Genomic DNA, 13,176 nt, shown 5'->3' with positions numbered 1-13,176 from the left:
GTCTCTGTACACAGAGAGCTGTTACCCTTCCCTTCATAGTTATGACAGCACATTTTTAACAGTGAGGGCAATTAACCACTTGAACAATTTACTGAGGGTCGTGGTGGATTCTCCATCACTGGACATTTTAAAATCAAGATTGGATGTTTTTCTAAAAGCTCTGCTTTGGATACTATGTTGGGGAAGTTCCATGGCCTTTGCTATACAGCTCAGACTAGATGATCACAATGGTCCCTTCTGGCCTAGGAAACTACAAATGGTGAGTGTTCCGTTTTCCCCTTATGGATGGCAAAATCAATCAAGCATTTCTGTGAGACAGGAGCACCAGTTTCTTCTCTGCCACAGGGCTCACATGCAGTGTAGGTAGTGCTCCCAGACTGAGGGGCAAGACTACTTGGGTTGTTTCTGCTTGGTTTTTGAAGCCCCTACTCCCAGCCCTTGTACAACTGTATAACATAGCATGGGGCTCTGTGCCCCTCAGACTCTCCAAGCACATCAGTAGTTTGAGCTGGATAAACCCCTCATTGAGCAGATACCCTGTTGGGGCAGCCTGTCTGTGACCAGCTCTGCAATCAGCAAAGCTGATGGGGATTTCCAGGGAGGGCTTAAGGAGCTTGTTTGACAGCCATAAAAAGGAAGAAAAATAAGAACTTAGCAGCAGCATGGAGAATTGCAATTTCTCACTCTGAGGCCCTGGGCAGTGAATGCCCTCCTTACTGCAGCTGCATCCAAGAGACATCCGGTGCTATGCCGAGGAAAGATGCCACCTCAAGCCTCAGAAGTTGTTGTTTCCAGCATTTCTGTGCCTAGAGCTTGCTAGGACAAAAGTTAAGTGTTCCCATTACCTGAACACTATTCCTCCTTCCAGTACATTACTAGTTCTGCATCTCTCAACTGAATAGTCAGACTTTGGTGATGTCCACTGGAACTGGGAAACCCATTGTGAAAGACTGACTGAATGTTTCAAGTTAACAATATTCTGTAATGCAAGATGTAAAAATGAAGTTTTAGGCCTTATCTACACAAGAAAGTTGCACTGTTTTTTTTTAAACTGATTTAGTTAAACCGGTGCAAACCCCTGTGGACAATCTGATGTTGGTTCAAGACTGACTTATTCTGGTTTATCTGAAACCAATTCTTAAATTGTCATAAGCAAAAACAAAATAAACTTGGTTTAAACCGAACAAAATGCCCACACAGGGGGTTGCGCTAGTTTGACTAAACTGGTTTAAAATTTACACCTTATTTAACCAGTACAAGTTTCTCATGTAGACAAAGACTTAATAATAGGAGCCCTCAGTATAGCAGCATCTCCGTGGTTACATCTTTGGGTATGGCTACACTGCATGGTTAACCTGGTTTTTAGCTCCCCACACCCTCCTCTCATCCCCCTACCCATGCACACAGAAAAACCTCTGATGCAGGTCCAAAGATGCTTTCATCCTAGGCTAGCTTACTCGCTTGGGATGGGAGTTAAAACCCAGGCTTTGCTTCAACTCTGGCTTGAACCCACCTGCCTTGTGACTAAATCACTCAAGTGCTGACAGTCGTCTAGTGCCCTTCCTGTATTCCCTTCAAAGGACAGTCCTGTTCTTCCATAATTTTCTGGGAAAGAATCCTAGAACCTCTCCTCAAAAAGTCATGGGATATACCCCTAGACATGCACGAGCTAGTGCAGAACTAGTGAGAACACATGAACGCTGGTAGGGCTTTACTGTGGAGATGCTTACACCTGGGCTAGGCTAATCTGGGTGCTAATCACCTGGGTTAACTGTGCAGTGAGACATAGCCTAACATGGTAAGGGAAAGACAGGCATCCCTTTTGTGTGTGAGAGTGGTAGCCCACATTTGTGCCATTTTCCTGTACCTGAACCAAGATATCTGAAGTTCCCACAAAGATCACAGAGTGCCTTTCCCTGTCTGAGATCTGGAGACCACTTGGGCTTGAAATTGAGTCCACAAAGGCTGGAGGATTATTTTGTTGTTTTTTCAATAATCTAGCACCACACTTTTCATAGCACGTTAGAGGGAGAGCAGTCAGACCCTGCCCTGATGAGTGTGTACAGTCTCCGACAGGCAAAGAGAGAGGGTAGGGAAGGGCATGACGAAGGATGGAATAAAGATTGTCAGATGACTCCAGCACCCTGACACTTTAAAAAAAGTTGGGGTGAGGAGTAGCAGCTAGCCTAGGGAGGGCAAAAGGAGGACAGTTAGGATGCTTGGCACATTGGCTTAGAGTGGGTGGATGGCACTCGCCAGTCTCCTGGCCTCCCGTTGAGTGCTCTGAATGAAAAGCTAGCAACCAGGTCAGAGCAGGTCCTGAGTGAAGAGGGAAAAGGGCATCCTACTTCCACAGATAATGAAATCAACCAGACTCTGCTTTGTCCTGTCTGTCAGAATTCCCAGAGCCAGTGGTGGGGGTAAGCAGCTGATGCTTCCAACAGGCTCCTCTCCCAGGGGAATGAAAACAAAAGGCCGCAGCCCTCTGGCAGTTAATGAGTGGTTAATAGGAGCATGGCAGCGGGAGCTTAGTTGATAAATGCTACCATTTAAGACCTGCATATGAAGTAATGTATTAAATGGCTATTGATTTCCCTGTCCAGGGAAAGGGGCAAGCTGACAGCATGGAGTTAGAATGGACCTTCCCATCCAACAAATGGGGAGCAGGAAGAGGGAGCAGCAGCAAGAGCTCCGGCTAAAGGGCAGGGGTGGTAGTGGGGGTGAGAGTTGTAATCCTGTTTTCTCTGAAATGTGCAGGGCAGGCAACCTGGCTATATTGTTGCTCTGATAGCCAGGAGCTGTATTAGACTCCTCCCCAAGAAGGGAGCATGCAGGGAGCCACATTCCCTGTGCAGCATGGAAACTGAACAGCTGATGTGGGGAGTGGAGCATGTGGGGAGTTCACCATCCCAGAACCTGCACTAGGGGCAACACTGAAATCTTATATCTCCAGTTGTTTGAAGATGATAGCAGCAGTTGGCATGCATCCCTAATGAAGAGTAGCAGCAGCATGGGCTGCTGTGGGGACTGTGTGCTCTTGGGGGCAGAGGGAGCTTCAGAGGACAGGGTGGGAGTTTGGGCTCAGCACAGCTCTGATGGCCAGTAGTCTCAAATGCCAAAGCAGCGAGGCGCTTTTGGGAGGATTTCACTGCTAGATCTGAACGGCTTTCATTCCCAGGGAATGCCGCTGCCTTGTAGGCTTAGTTGTCAAGCTTTGCTGTCTCAGTGTATCAGGCAGAGCATTGGGGAGGATTGGTGAGTTTCTAGTGATGGGTGGCCATCTGTCAATAAATTCTGAAGAGTTTGTAAATAGTTGTCTCCTTGGCAGCTGCTTTCACATGGGTATAATGCTGTCGGACTAGCTCAGTGAAAAATGTGATGACAGATCACGTTCTGCAGACTCTGTGCATGTTTTCTTCTCTTTGGCTTTTGCATTTGCTCCTGAACTAGAGCCATTCATGTTTTGCTGGTCCTGGTCCTTCAACACGCACAGCTCTGCCAATAATTCTCAATCCTCCCCTGCAGCCATCCTGCTAATGCACCTCACTCCTGACCCACAGCCCCCCTCATTAATCCAGTACTGAGCCACTGCTGTCACAATCGCTCTGTCACTGCACTTGAGAACTAATTGGCTATATATCATTTATCCTGGGCCTCTCCCTGACTAGACTTTCCCATGCCCTGGACAAACATTTACTCTGGACTAGATTGAGACTGTTTCTGATGTGATCTATATTAGATGTGAACCCAGGTCTGCAGATGTAATCCTGTTTGTTTCCTCTCCCTCAGACCCCTAGTGTTAACAAGCTGGATTCTCCTGCTGTGCAGTGACCATCTCCTATGTGTTTTATGATAGCCTGGCACCTCCTGGCCCTTTGCTTCATGTGTCACTATATCTTTGTATTTGCATTGCCTGTTCCTTTAAGAAGCCCTTCTGCCCTTACTCGGCTCACCACACTCCACACACTCTCCCATGCAACTTGCTGACTGAGCTTGGCTGTCTCTCAGAGCTCTGGGGAACTGTGCATTTCCCGGCTCTGTGCTTCCCTTCATGGGTTGTGGGAGGCTCAGCTGCTCCCTGCTTCTCCAGCACGTATTCTAGGGACACGTGTGCATTCGTATCTTTTGAGATATTTTTCTCACTTTGTATCCAGTGTCTGCAGGACAGGAGCAGCACCTGAGACCTCTTCCCTAAGTCTGCTAACTGGACTCACAATAGCAGCATTTTGTGACTTTCCTAGACATACCGGGCTTTCAGCAACCAAGCAATGTGACTGCTGAAATCCCTGGAAGGCACCAGTGCTGTACACTGCATGCCAAAGCTCCAGATGAAGGACCCACTTGCTCTGCTCCAGACCCCAAGTGACTAGTGGAGCAGTGTGGATGATACACATGCACATCCCTTCCTGCATCTTCTTGTGCCCCTTCACAGAAGTTAGACATGACAAAATCCTATTAGGTCCTGTCTAGTCTGTGCCCTTGGGCCAGGGCTGGTCTGTATCAAACCTATTCTGTGGGTAGGGCCAAGTTACATTTGTGGTCTAAGAACCTGAGCTACATCCATCCTTATTCCACAGAAGACCTGCCAGTGCCAGTGAGATGTTTGCACTGAGATTTACAAGTCGAAGGAAAGACCCTTGTTTAGTACCTAGATGTTTAGTATTGAATAATTGTTAGCATGCCCAGTGGGGTAAAATGCTGCCAGACACCTTGCCTTTTAGACAAGTGTTTTTTCTGCCTTTTGTGTACTTGCCCACTTGGATGTATAGTTACCTGACTTACGAACACAATTGTGGTAAATGCATGTGCAGCTGCGTGCCTGCGGCGTGGTCTTTCAAAACTAACACACCACTGAAATAAAGGGGGCAGTTCACTACTCTCTGGCTCAGGATACATCTATGCTGCAGCTGAAGGTGTAATTTCCAGCTCGGATAGATGTATGTGCGCTAGCTTAGGTCGAGCTAGTGCACTAAAAGTAGCAGTGTAGGCGTGGCAGCCCAGGCGGAGGGCTAGCCATCTGAATATTTATGTAGGGTCTCTGACAGGACTGTATACAGACAGCTAGCCCATGCCTACACTACTATTTTTAGTGAACTTGCTCAATCAAAATTAGTGTGTGAACATCTACCTGAGCTGGAAATTACACCTTCAGCTCAGAGTGCAGAGATGCTCTAAGACAGCACTCCATGATTGGGAGACTGTGCAGCAATAAGCCCTAGAAATGTTCATTTAAATTGGGCAGGATCTGAGCCTGTCCTGGGGGCCCACTGAAGACCACCTGTGCATCAGGAGTAGACAGCCTTATTGCAGATGGTTATGCCTGCTCAGCCAAGCTGGGTGGGCAGGTTAGACAAGTGCTGGGTATTGTTGTGCAGTGCAGCCAGTATGGGGCTTGCGTGGAACAATCTCCCCATCTAATGTTTTCCCCCTTTGGCATTTCAGGGCCTTAAACTCTGGAGTTGAGTACTACTGGGACCAGCTGAATGAGACTGTTTTCACTGTGCATTCCAGCAACAGGAGCACCGAGCGGCCTGGGTGAGTCTGGGGGGAGAGGAGAGGGTTAGAGGCAGCTAATCAGAGTGCTCCCTGTCTTGGTGGTTCTTGTTGGGTTTATTACAGCTGGCAGTGCTGCATGCCCATACTTTCCTCCTGTCTCCCATCCTACTGGCATCATTAGGTACACAGCTTCTCTCTTGGCACTGCCCAGCCAATGCCTGCTGGCACACCACTAGCAATAATATTTGGTCACCAGAGGGGCAGACCACAATACTGAAGTACATCTATCACCTCTGGCCCTGCCTGCTATCAGTAGCACCCTTAAGCAAACTGCTGGGGAGTAGGATGACCAGATCAGAGGAGGAAAATATTGGGACACCGGAGGGGCAAAAAAACCCAAAACCCTAGTGCTGCCAGCGGAGGGAAAAATAAAAAAAGCCGAGTGCTGCCTGCTGCCGGCGGAGCAAAAAAATAATAAAATAAACCGCCGGCGGAGCAAAATATCGGGACAAATTGCATCCCGACCAGAGATCGGTCGGGATGCGGGACAAACAGCTAAAAATCGGGACGGTCCTGATTTTATCGGGACGTCTGGTCACCCTACTGGGGAGCCACGTGTGGCTCAGAGTATGAAAAGTGCTGTGTAAAATAAACGGCACCGGGGAAGGTACCCAGAGAATAATGGGTCAGCTGCAGGCAAAGACAAATCCGTTAAACAGCTCCAGTGACCAGGAATTGAAGGATCGTGCTAATGACTTTAATCCCTAAATTCTTGGTCACAGGACAGTTGTTCCTTTATAACAAATTCTAAAAGCAGAGCTAGATTCCCCCAAAATCCCAAAGGGTTTTTCATAGACAGCCAGGATCAATGGGGAATCCCAGTCCCCTCTGTCTAGTGATGCACACAATACCCTAAACATGGGAATGGGGTCCCCTCTAGCTTCCTGCCTCAATGAGGGGCACTCCCTCCCCAGGCTATCCGTCTGAACCTGAACTCCAGAATCCCAAGGAAATTGGAGCTCAGAGTGTGGTTCTGTCCAAGCTCCCCCTGTCCCTCCCCCAAGCAGTCCTAAGATCCCAGTCAGACTGCAGGGAGGGAGAAGAGAGATGCTTTCCCTTTTCGGTAGGGTGTCATCCTCTCCAACTAGGTGGAGCTCTTTCCCCTCCTTAGTCATCAGATCTCTCTCCTTGTGTCTTAGTCTTGCAGGAGTGTGATGTGCTGGGGAGCAGCAGCATGGTGGGAAAATCCAGACTTCCCCTTTCTCTCTCCGTCTGGTGTGGACGCCAGAGGCAGGAGGACAGCTTTGAGAAACCTCTGATTTCTGTTGGAGGGCTGGGGAGCTGGGTGGGTTCAGAACATCAAAAGATTACAGAGCATTAAACAGAAGAATATGAGCCATGTGATGAGGTGATCTCCTGCAGCCCCTTCAGCACTTGCAGGACAGGTAGCCAGAAGCCAGTGCAAGGAAAAGTCCCTTTTCACTGCAAACACTCCCACCTGAGAAGTTCCTACATATCAACTACTTGTTTCTGAAAATAAAATAATAAGCCTCGTGTCCAGTCCTAGTAGAATTTGCACTGGAGAGAGGAGAATTGGCTGGCCCGCACAGCACAGGCTGAAACACGTGCTAGAGGGGAGCTAGTGTGTGATGCTGACAAACCAAGAGGATAAGGTGAGGGAAGCGATGCAGATCATACACTCTGGAGCAGAAACCTGCTTTGCCAAATCGCTCTGGAACCCAGACCCATCTCCTGAGCCAGAGAAGGGTTCCATAAATGTATGTTCCTGAGCTGCTTATTGCAGTTCCTGCCAATCTAGTAACTCCGAAGGCCTAAAGTTTGCTATACAGTCTTGGTGGCATTGCTGGTATGTTCATGCCTCTCAAACAGCCATGCAGCCTAGGGGAGGTAACATTGGGTAAAGGACCCTATGACAAGGCCCCAGTGTGATTTAAACATCAAGCAGAAAGTCCTGTGAGCTGCAAACCAAGGAGGGAGATGGCATTCATAGCATGATGTAAGTGCCATTCCTCACTGCCTGCAAAGCAGTTAGATTAGACTACCAGGTGCCTGGCTGGGATGGAGAGAGGAGAGTGAGCTGGATGCTGTTGTGTTCCTAGGGACATGGGAGGCTGAGCTGTCAGGCCCCACATTGCTCCTGGTTTATTTGTTTGTCTCTCTATTCAGAACAAGCAGAGCCACATGGAGGACGGACAGAGACATGGGCCTAATGAATGCCATAGGCCTGCAGCCCAGGAACCCCACCACCTCGGTGACATCACAGGGTACTCAGACCCTGGCTCCTCTGCTGCAGAATGCAGAGACTCAGACAGAGAGGGAGGTACAGGAGCCAGGTGCTGCCACCTCAGGAACTGGAGAAGGTAGGAGCTTGGGCAGTATCCTCTCTTTGACAGAGCTACCTTGTGTTTGCCAGCTGCATGGCAGGGAGTTCATACACACAGCGTTCTGGTGACCCATGAACCACTTGTGATGTCGATATTCCAGCATCTGTCTGCAAAGAGGCATCTCCAGCCTCTGAGTTATCCTCTGCAGTGAGGCCTTGCTGAGGTGGAACCAGGATCCAGGCCTTGACGGTTATAAGGTTCTCGTTTCCATTGAAGGTTACTCTCCCTAGCTGAGCATAGCATTTCCCCTCTTCCTGGCCCTCGCTTGTCAGCTCTGTGCAATAGCTATGGCCTCTGCTTCAAAGTTCAGAAAGAAGCTTTCTCTAGAACATTGTTCCTGGTAAATAAGTTCCTCATGGTGCTGCTTCTGCAGACATCTCCCTGCTCCCTTCCCAGAAGGGGAGACTGGACAGTGCAAAGATTTTTCACTCTTCCCTCCCCTGCCCGAGTCTAGCTAGGCTCCCTCTTACCCCAGTCTTCAAAAGCTGATTATACTTTCTGATGTCCTCCTGTTGCCAGGGCCGGACACTGCAAACCCTCTTCTGCCATTGTATAATCACAGCTCCAAGAGTGTGCTTGTGTATCTGCCTTGGTTTGGGTTGTGCAGGGGCTGTGGTTGTATTAACTCCTCAGTGAGAGCCCAGCTGAACTGCTCAAGAACATCTCTGCCACTTCCCAGATAAGGGGGGGCTGTGTTGGAGTGTGCGACAAAGCCAGGGATGGAAGCTTCCAAGGTGCAGTTCCCCCATGATGAAGAACATGCCTCAAAGCTCTTCCAAGTACCTCTAGTGTCAGGGCCAGCTTACCTGTTCCCAGCTTGTCGTTTGGGAACTCAGACTTGAGTCTAGCTCCTATAAGGAAAGTGGCAGTGTGATTCAGAGGAGGTGATTCTGAGTGCATTTATGTTCATGATGAAGTCTGGGCTATGGGAACAGGCTGTGTGAACGCTAGGGGACCGCGGGGGGCGGGGGGGCAGGCATTTTATTGTGACACCTGTTTATTCTGCAGCTGAACTAACTGCCTGTTCTGTGGCCTGTGCCCCTAAACTGTTCCTGCTACTGTAGCCAGCAGTCAGTGTGTGAGATACAGATTTGCACTACTCTGGTCCTGACATTTCAGTTCAGAATCAATTAAGTGGGAAATGCCCTCCTGATCTGAGAGTGGCTTCCAGGCGACCTGTCTCAGTGGGATCAGAATTAACCTCTTGGGAAGCTTAGTGCAGTTGAGGGCATGTGAACCATGCTGGAAGCTACATGGGCTGGGCAGATGCCAGACTCATGGGAAGGATAATCCTTTTCCCTTCGCTCTACCTGGCGTGGTACCTGAGAAAAGCAAGTGGAGGGAAAACTATGGATACACAGAAAAGTGAAGGTTGTTGGATGTGCAGGCTGTGGGACCCTCAGCACCTCAACGTAGCGACTGGGGCTATGGGGCTGGTTTGGGTGTCACTTATCCTTGTTTCTCCATGAAACCAGTGCATTTCTCCAACCCTCCTCTCCCCTGCTACTGTTCCAGCTGAGGGCTTGATTTTGTTTCCATTTTTAAACAGCTCTTCAGTCTCCAGACACAGGGGCTGGTTTGTAACCAGCCCCTAACCAGTCTGGGAAGAGATTCTCTTCACTAGAGCCTTGGGCGCTAGAGACTGGACATACTGGAGAAATCAGACATGCTAAGCTGGCTCAGTGGGGAGCATTGGAAAAGAATGCTGAGGTGGTGAGTGCAGGAGAAAGCTCACCATAGATATATATGTCTCTGTGCATGGGAGAGGAGGCAATTGAAGAGGGTTCTGGGAGTCACATCCTCTCACCAGTGGTTCAAGCTGTCTATTTGCAGGTCCCTGTCAGGTGGACAGGTTGGTTATAAGAGTCCAGTTAGAAATTCACATACTTTCATGTACACGAGCACCCGGGGCAGACACAGTTCATCAATAAACTTGAAATAATGGCTGTGCTGAGAGTCTGAGCCCGTGAAATCTCCTCTTGTTCATGTGGCGGCCCCATCTTGCAATGCCAGCTCTCAGGGTACCACAGATCTGGCACTTCGAGAAGAGAGGAGAGCGTGAAAAATGCTTCCTGCTGTCCCCTCTGCCTTTTGCGGGATGGCAGCATGGCCTCGTGGGCTTTATTGCTGGCTCAGTCACTGGCTCACCTTGGGCAAATCACTTCACCTGCAAAATGAACTAACTCCCCTACCTGCCAACGGGGTTCTGAGGGGATAAATTTAATTGTTTGTAGCCTGGAAGGAGGCACTAGAGATGGGCAGAGTATTATTATTCTTATTGGATCTTATTGATTCATTGCTTCTGTCCATCAGCAGATGCTTACCAAGGCCCAAGAGCAGCTCAGAACATAGGAGCTCCTTAACTATAAGCCAATCGGAGCAAACGGCCTCCAAAAGCTGAAATTCAGAGGCAGAGGGCTATTGCAAGGAGGCCCATTCCTTTCCCAAGCACTGGTGGCCCAGCCTCCTCTGAAGTAAGAAGGATGGTTTGGATAGACTGGCACCCTTGGCTCCTCTGTGACTGGCATCCCAATCAGTTAGCACTGTCACATTCTGGGGTGCAATCCAAGCCAGTGTCACTGCCTGCCCTGTAACCTTGAGTGCCTTTCAGTGTCTGCTGCTGTAGCTCTCGTGACTGGGCTGTTCCAGCCAGCATACACGCATGCTCAGAATGTCTGTGTGTTAAGCAGCCCTGGGTCAGTGCTCTGATTCCAGCAGCCTCCGTGTTACATCTCTGACACACTTTTTGGCATCCACCAACATTCGTTACACATGGCAAGATGACCCCAACACCCGAGTCCCAGATTTTCCCCAAATCCTGTGCTCCGCATTTCCCCAAATCCTGTGCTCCGCATGTAATACCTCTCCTGAGAGGTATTAAGATTTGTTTGTTCCTTTAAAGATACAATACCCAGCAGCTTGCCACATTAACTGAAGTTAACATTGACTTTAAGTCAAACACAGCACTGGGTTGGTTTAAATTTAAAAGTAAAACAAGTTTATTAACAAAGGTGATAGGATTTGGAAATGGTTACAAGCAAACAAAAGTGAAAAATGCTTTCTAGAGACTAAGGCTTAACAAAACAAGTGACAACCTTTGTTCAAGGTAAGATTCTGTCACGCTGCCTTCCAGCAAGATGGCTGACAGACTCCTAGACTTTAAGATCAGAAGGGACCATTATGATCATCTAGTCTGACCTCCTGCACAATGCAGGCCACAGAATCTCACCCACCCACTCCTGTAACAAACCCCTAACCTATGCCTGAGTTATTGAAGTCCTCAAATCGTGGTTTAAAGACCTCAACTCCTCTGGTCAGCATCTCCCACAAAGTTCGAAGTGTTCAGTCCCTCTGTCGTCTTAGGTGAAAGATCACTTGGGGTTCTTTATAGTCCAGTAAACCTTTGAAATGGATTCTTCTGAAGGTTACCACCCCCAAAGTAAAGTTCATTCAAGCTGTGAGGAAGGTGATAAGGAATTTTCATGCTGGTTTCTTCCCCTGCTGGTGTTTGCTAAAATGCAGATTGCAGGAACAGATCAATTTCCTCCCCCTACCATGATGCTGAGTAGTTATCCCCTCCCCTTGTTGGCTTGATGATCCTGTTTACCTTCTATATAAATTGCAGTGCTATTGTCTCTAAATGTATCTTGGAAATACCTTTTAGGTGGCACTACCTTCGTTTAGGATGGGGTAATGTTAGCCCTGCCTGGCACACTCAGTTTGTAATTTTGAATTTGTCCTCGGTACATACCCGCAATAATATTAATTATCAGTATCAAGTATCAGAGAGGTAGTCTGGATCTGTAAAAAGCAACAGAGAGTCCTGTGGCACCTTTAAGACTAACAGATGTATTGGAGCATAAGCTTTCGTGGGTGAATACCCACTTCGTCAGACGCATGTGTCTGACGAAGTGGGTATTCACCCACGGAAGCTTATGCTCCAATACATCTGTTAGTCTTAAAGGTGCCACAGGACTTTCTGTTGCCAATTATCAGTATGATACTCGCTTTCTATTGATATCTTACATGACACACAGAGGTTATGACATTAGCGAATTGGGGTACATTCACCTGATCAGGCCAGCTGAAACTCATTACCAGATACCAGTGAGTCCCTTTCCATCTGTCACTGGGGTGATGTTAGGGTCACAGGGTTTGGATAGACGGGGTCCTTTGGCTCCTCTGTGACTGGCACCCCAGTCAATTAGCCAGCACAATTACAGCATCACTGGCCTGCTACTTCCAAGAACCAGTTAGCACTTTGCTCTAACATAGCCTGAGCCACTGGTAACCTCTGGAGTCTGCTCAGTGATTGTGTGAAATCAGCTGTTTTGTTGGTAACATTCCTTCCTTGATTTCACTTGTACTGTCCATGATTTCAAACAGCCTGTTTGTCCACAGTAAGCAGAGAACATTGCTAACTTGTTTGTTGCTGCCTTTCGCAGCAGATTCAGATGTAGGTAATGCTGTGTTTTCTCTGAGCGGAAGCATCTTACGCTTTAGGGCTGCATCTGTGCTGAAGAGCCTGTGGTTGCTGTAGCACTGTCATGGCTCCATTTGTGCTGGACATATTGGAAGCGCTGGTGTAGAGTGGCCGCCAGTTTTATCCCATTGTGTCATCTAACCCTGCCCAGAACAGGGTCAGGCTGTCATCAGCCAGTCCACCTTAATGCTCCCACCATGCCTGGCAACAGCGGGGCTGCACATTACACTGGGCTGTTTAGATGTCTTGCTGCCTTTTGGGTGGTTTTCTTGTTTTCTGCACCTGCCAGAATCTTCAACCATACTGAGTTTGATGCCATTTTAAGAGAGAAACCGCATTGTCTAATGGTAAGCTCACAGGGCTAGGAACCAGGAACTCCTAACCATGAATCCCAGTGCTACCACTACCTCAGTATGTGACCTTAAGCATGTTATTTAATCTGTCCGTAAAATGGGGATAAACTTCCCTATAGTACATCCCAGAGTGGGTTGTGAGGATTAATTTGTGTTTTTGTATAGCACTCTGAAGATGTAAAACACTATATAAGGACTTAGTATTATTATTGGAAGCACTCAGCAGGATGGATGAAACAGATGCGAGTCTGGGCAGCACCAAGGGAAATGTTTAGTGACCAGCTTCATAATGAGATAAAAAAAGCAAGTGTACATTGCAGCTCCTTTGGAAACAAGGGTGCGGCTTTCTTGACCACCTGCTGTCCCCTCTCCTGGTGTGGGGAATTCCATGTCATGGTGCTCCCCCAGATGTATACTTTCTGTGGAAAGAAATATGCAA

The 13,176-nt window shown here is 48.2% G+C and overlaps 1 protein-coding gene across 2 annotated transcripts in view; it reads left to right on the top strand.

The window, feature by feature from the left end:
* Positions 1 to 13,176, top strand: part of AMBRA1 (autophagy and beclin 1 regulator 1) — a 193,082-nt gene that overhangs the window by 168,875 nt on the left and 11,031 nt on the right. For both annotated transcript variants that reach the window (XM_024214879.3, XM_024214870.3), the window contains exons 16-17: positions 5,443 to 5,535; positions 7,684 to 7,877. In XM_024214879.3, the coding sequence (XP_024070647.1) occupies positions 5,443 to 5,535; positions 7,684 to 7,877 (287 nt within the window). The remainder of the gene's footprint in view (positions 1 to 5,442; positions 5,536 to 7,683; positions 7,878 to 13,176) is intronic.

Source organism: Terrapene carolina, unplaced genomic scaffold (assembly GCF_002925995.2).
Source record: "Terrapene carolina triunguis isolate 2854851 unplaced genomic scaffold, T_m_triunguis-2.0 Scaffold96, whole genome shotgun sequence".
Classification (NCBI taxonomy): domain Eukaryota; kingdom Metazoa; phylum Chordata; order Testudines; family Emydidae; genus Terrapene; species Terrapene triunguis.
This window is presented reverse-complemented; position numbering and strand designations above follow the sequence as displayed.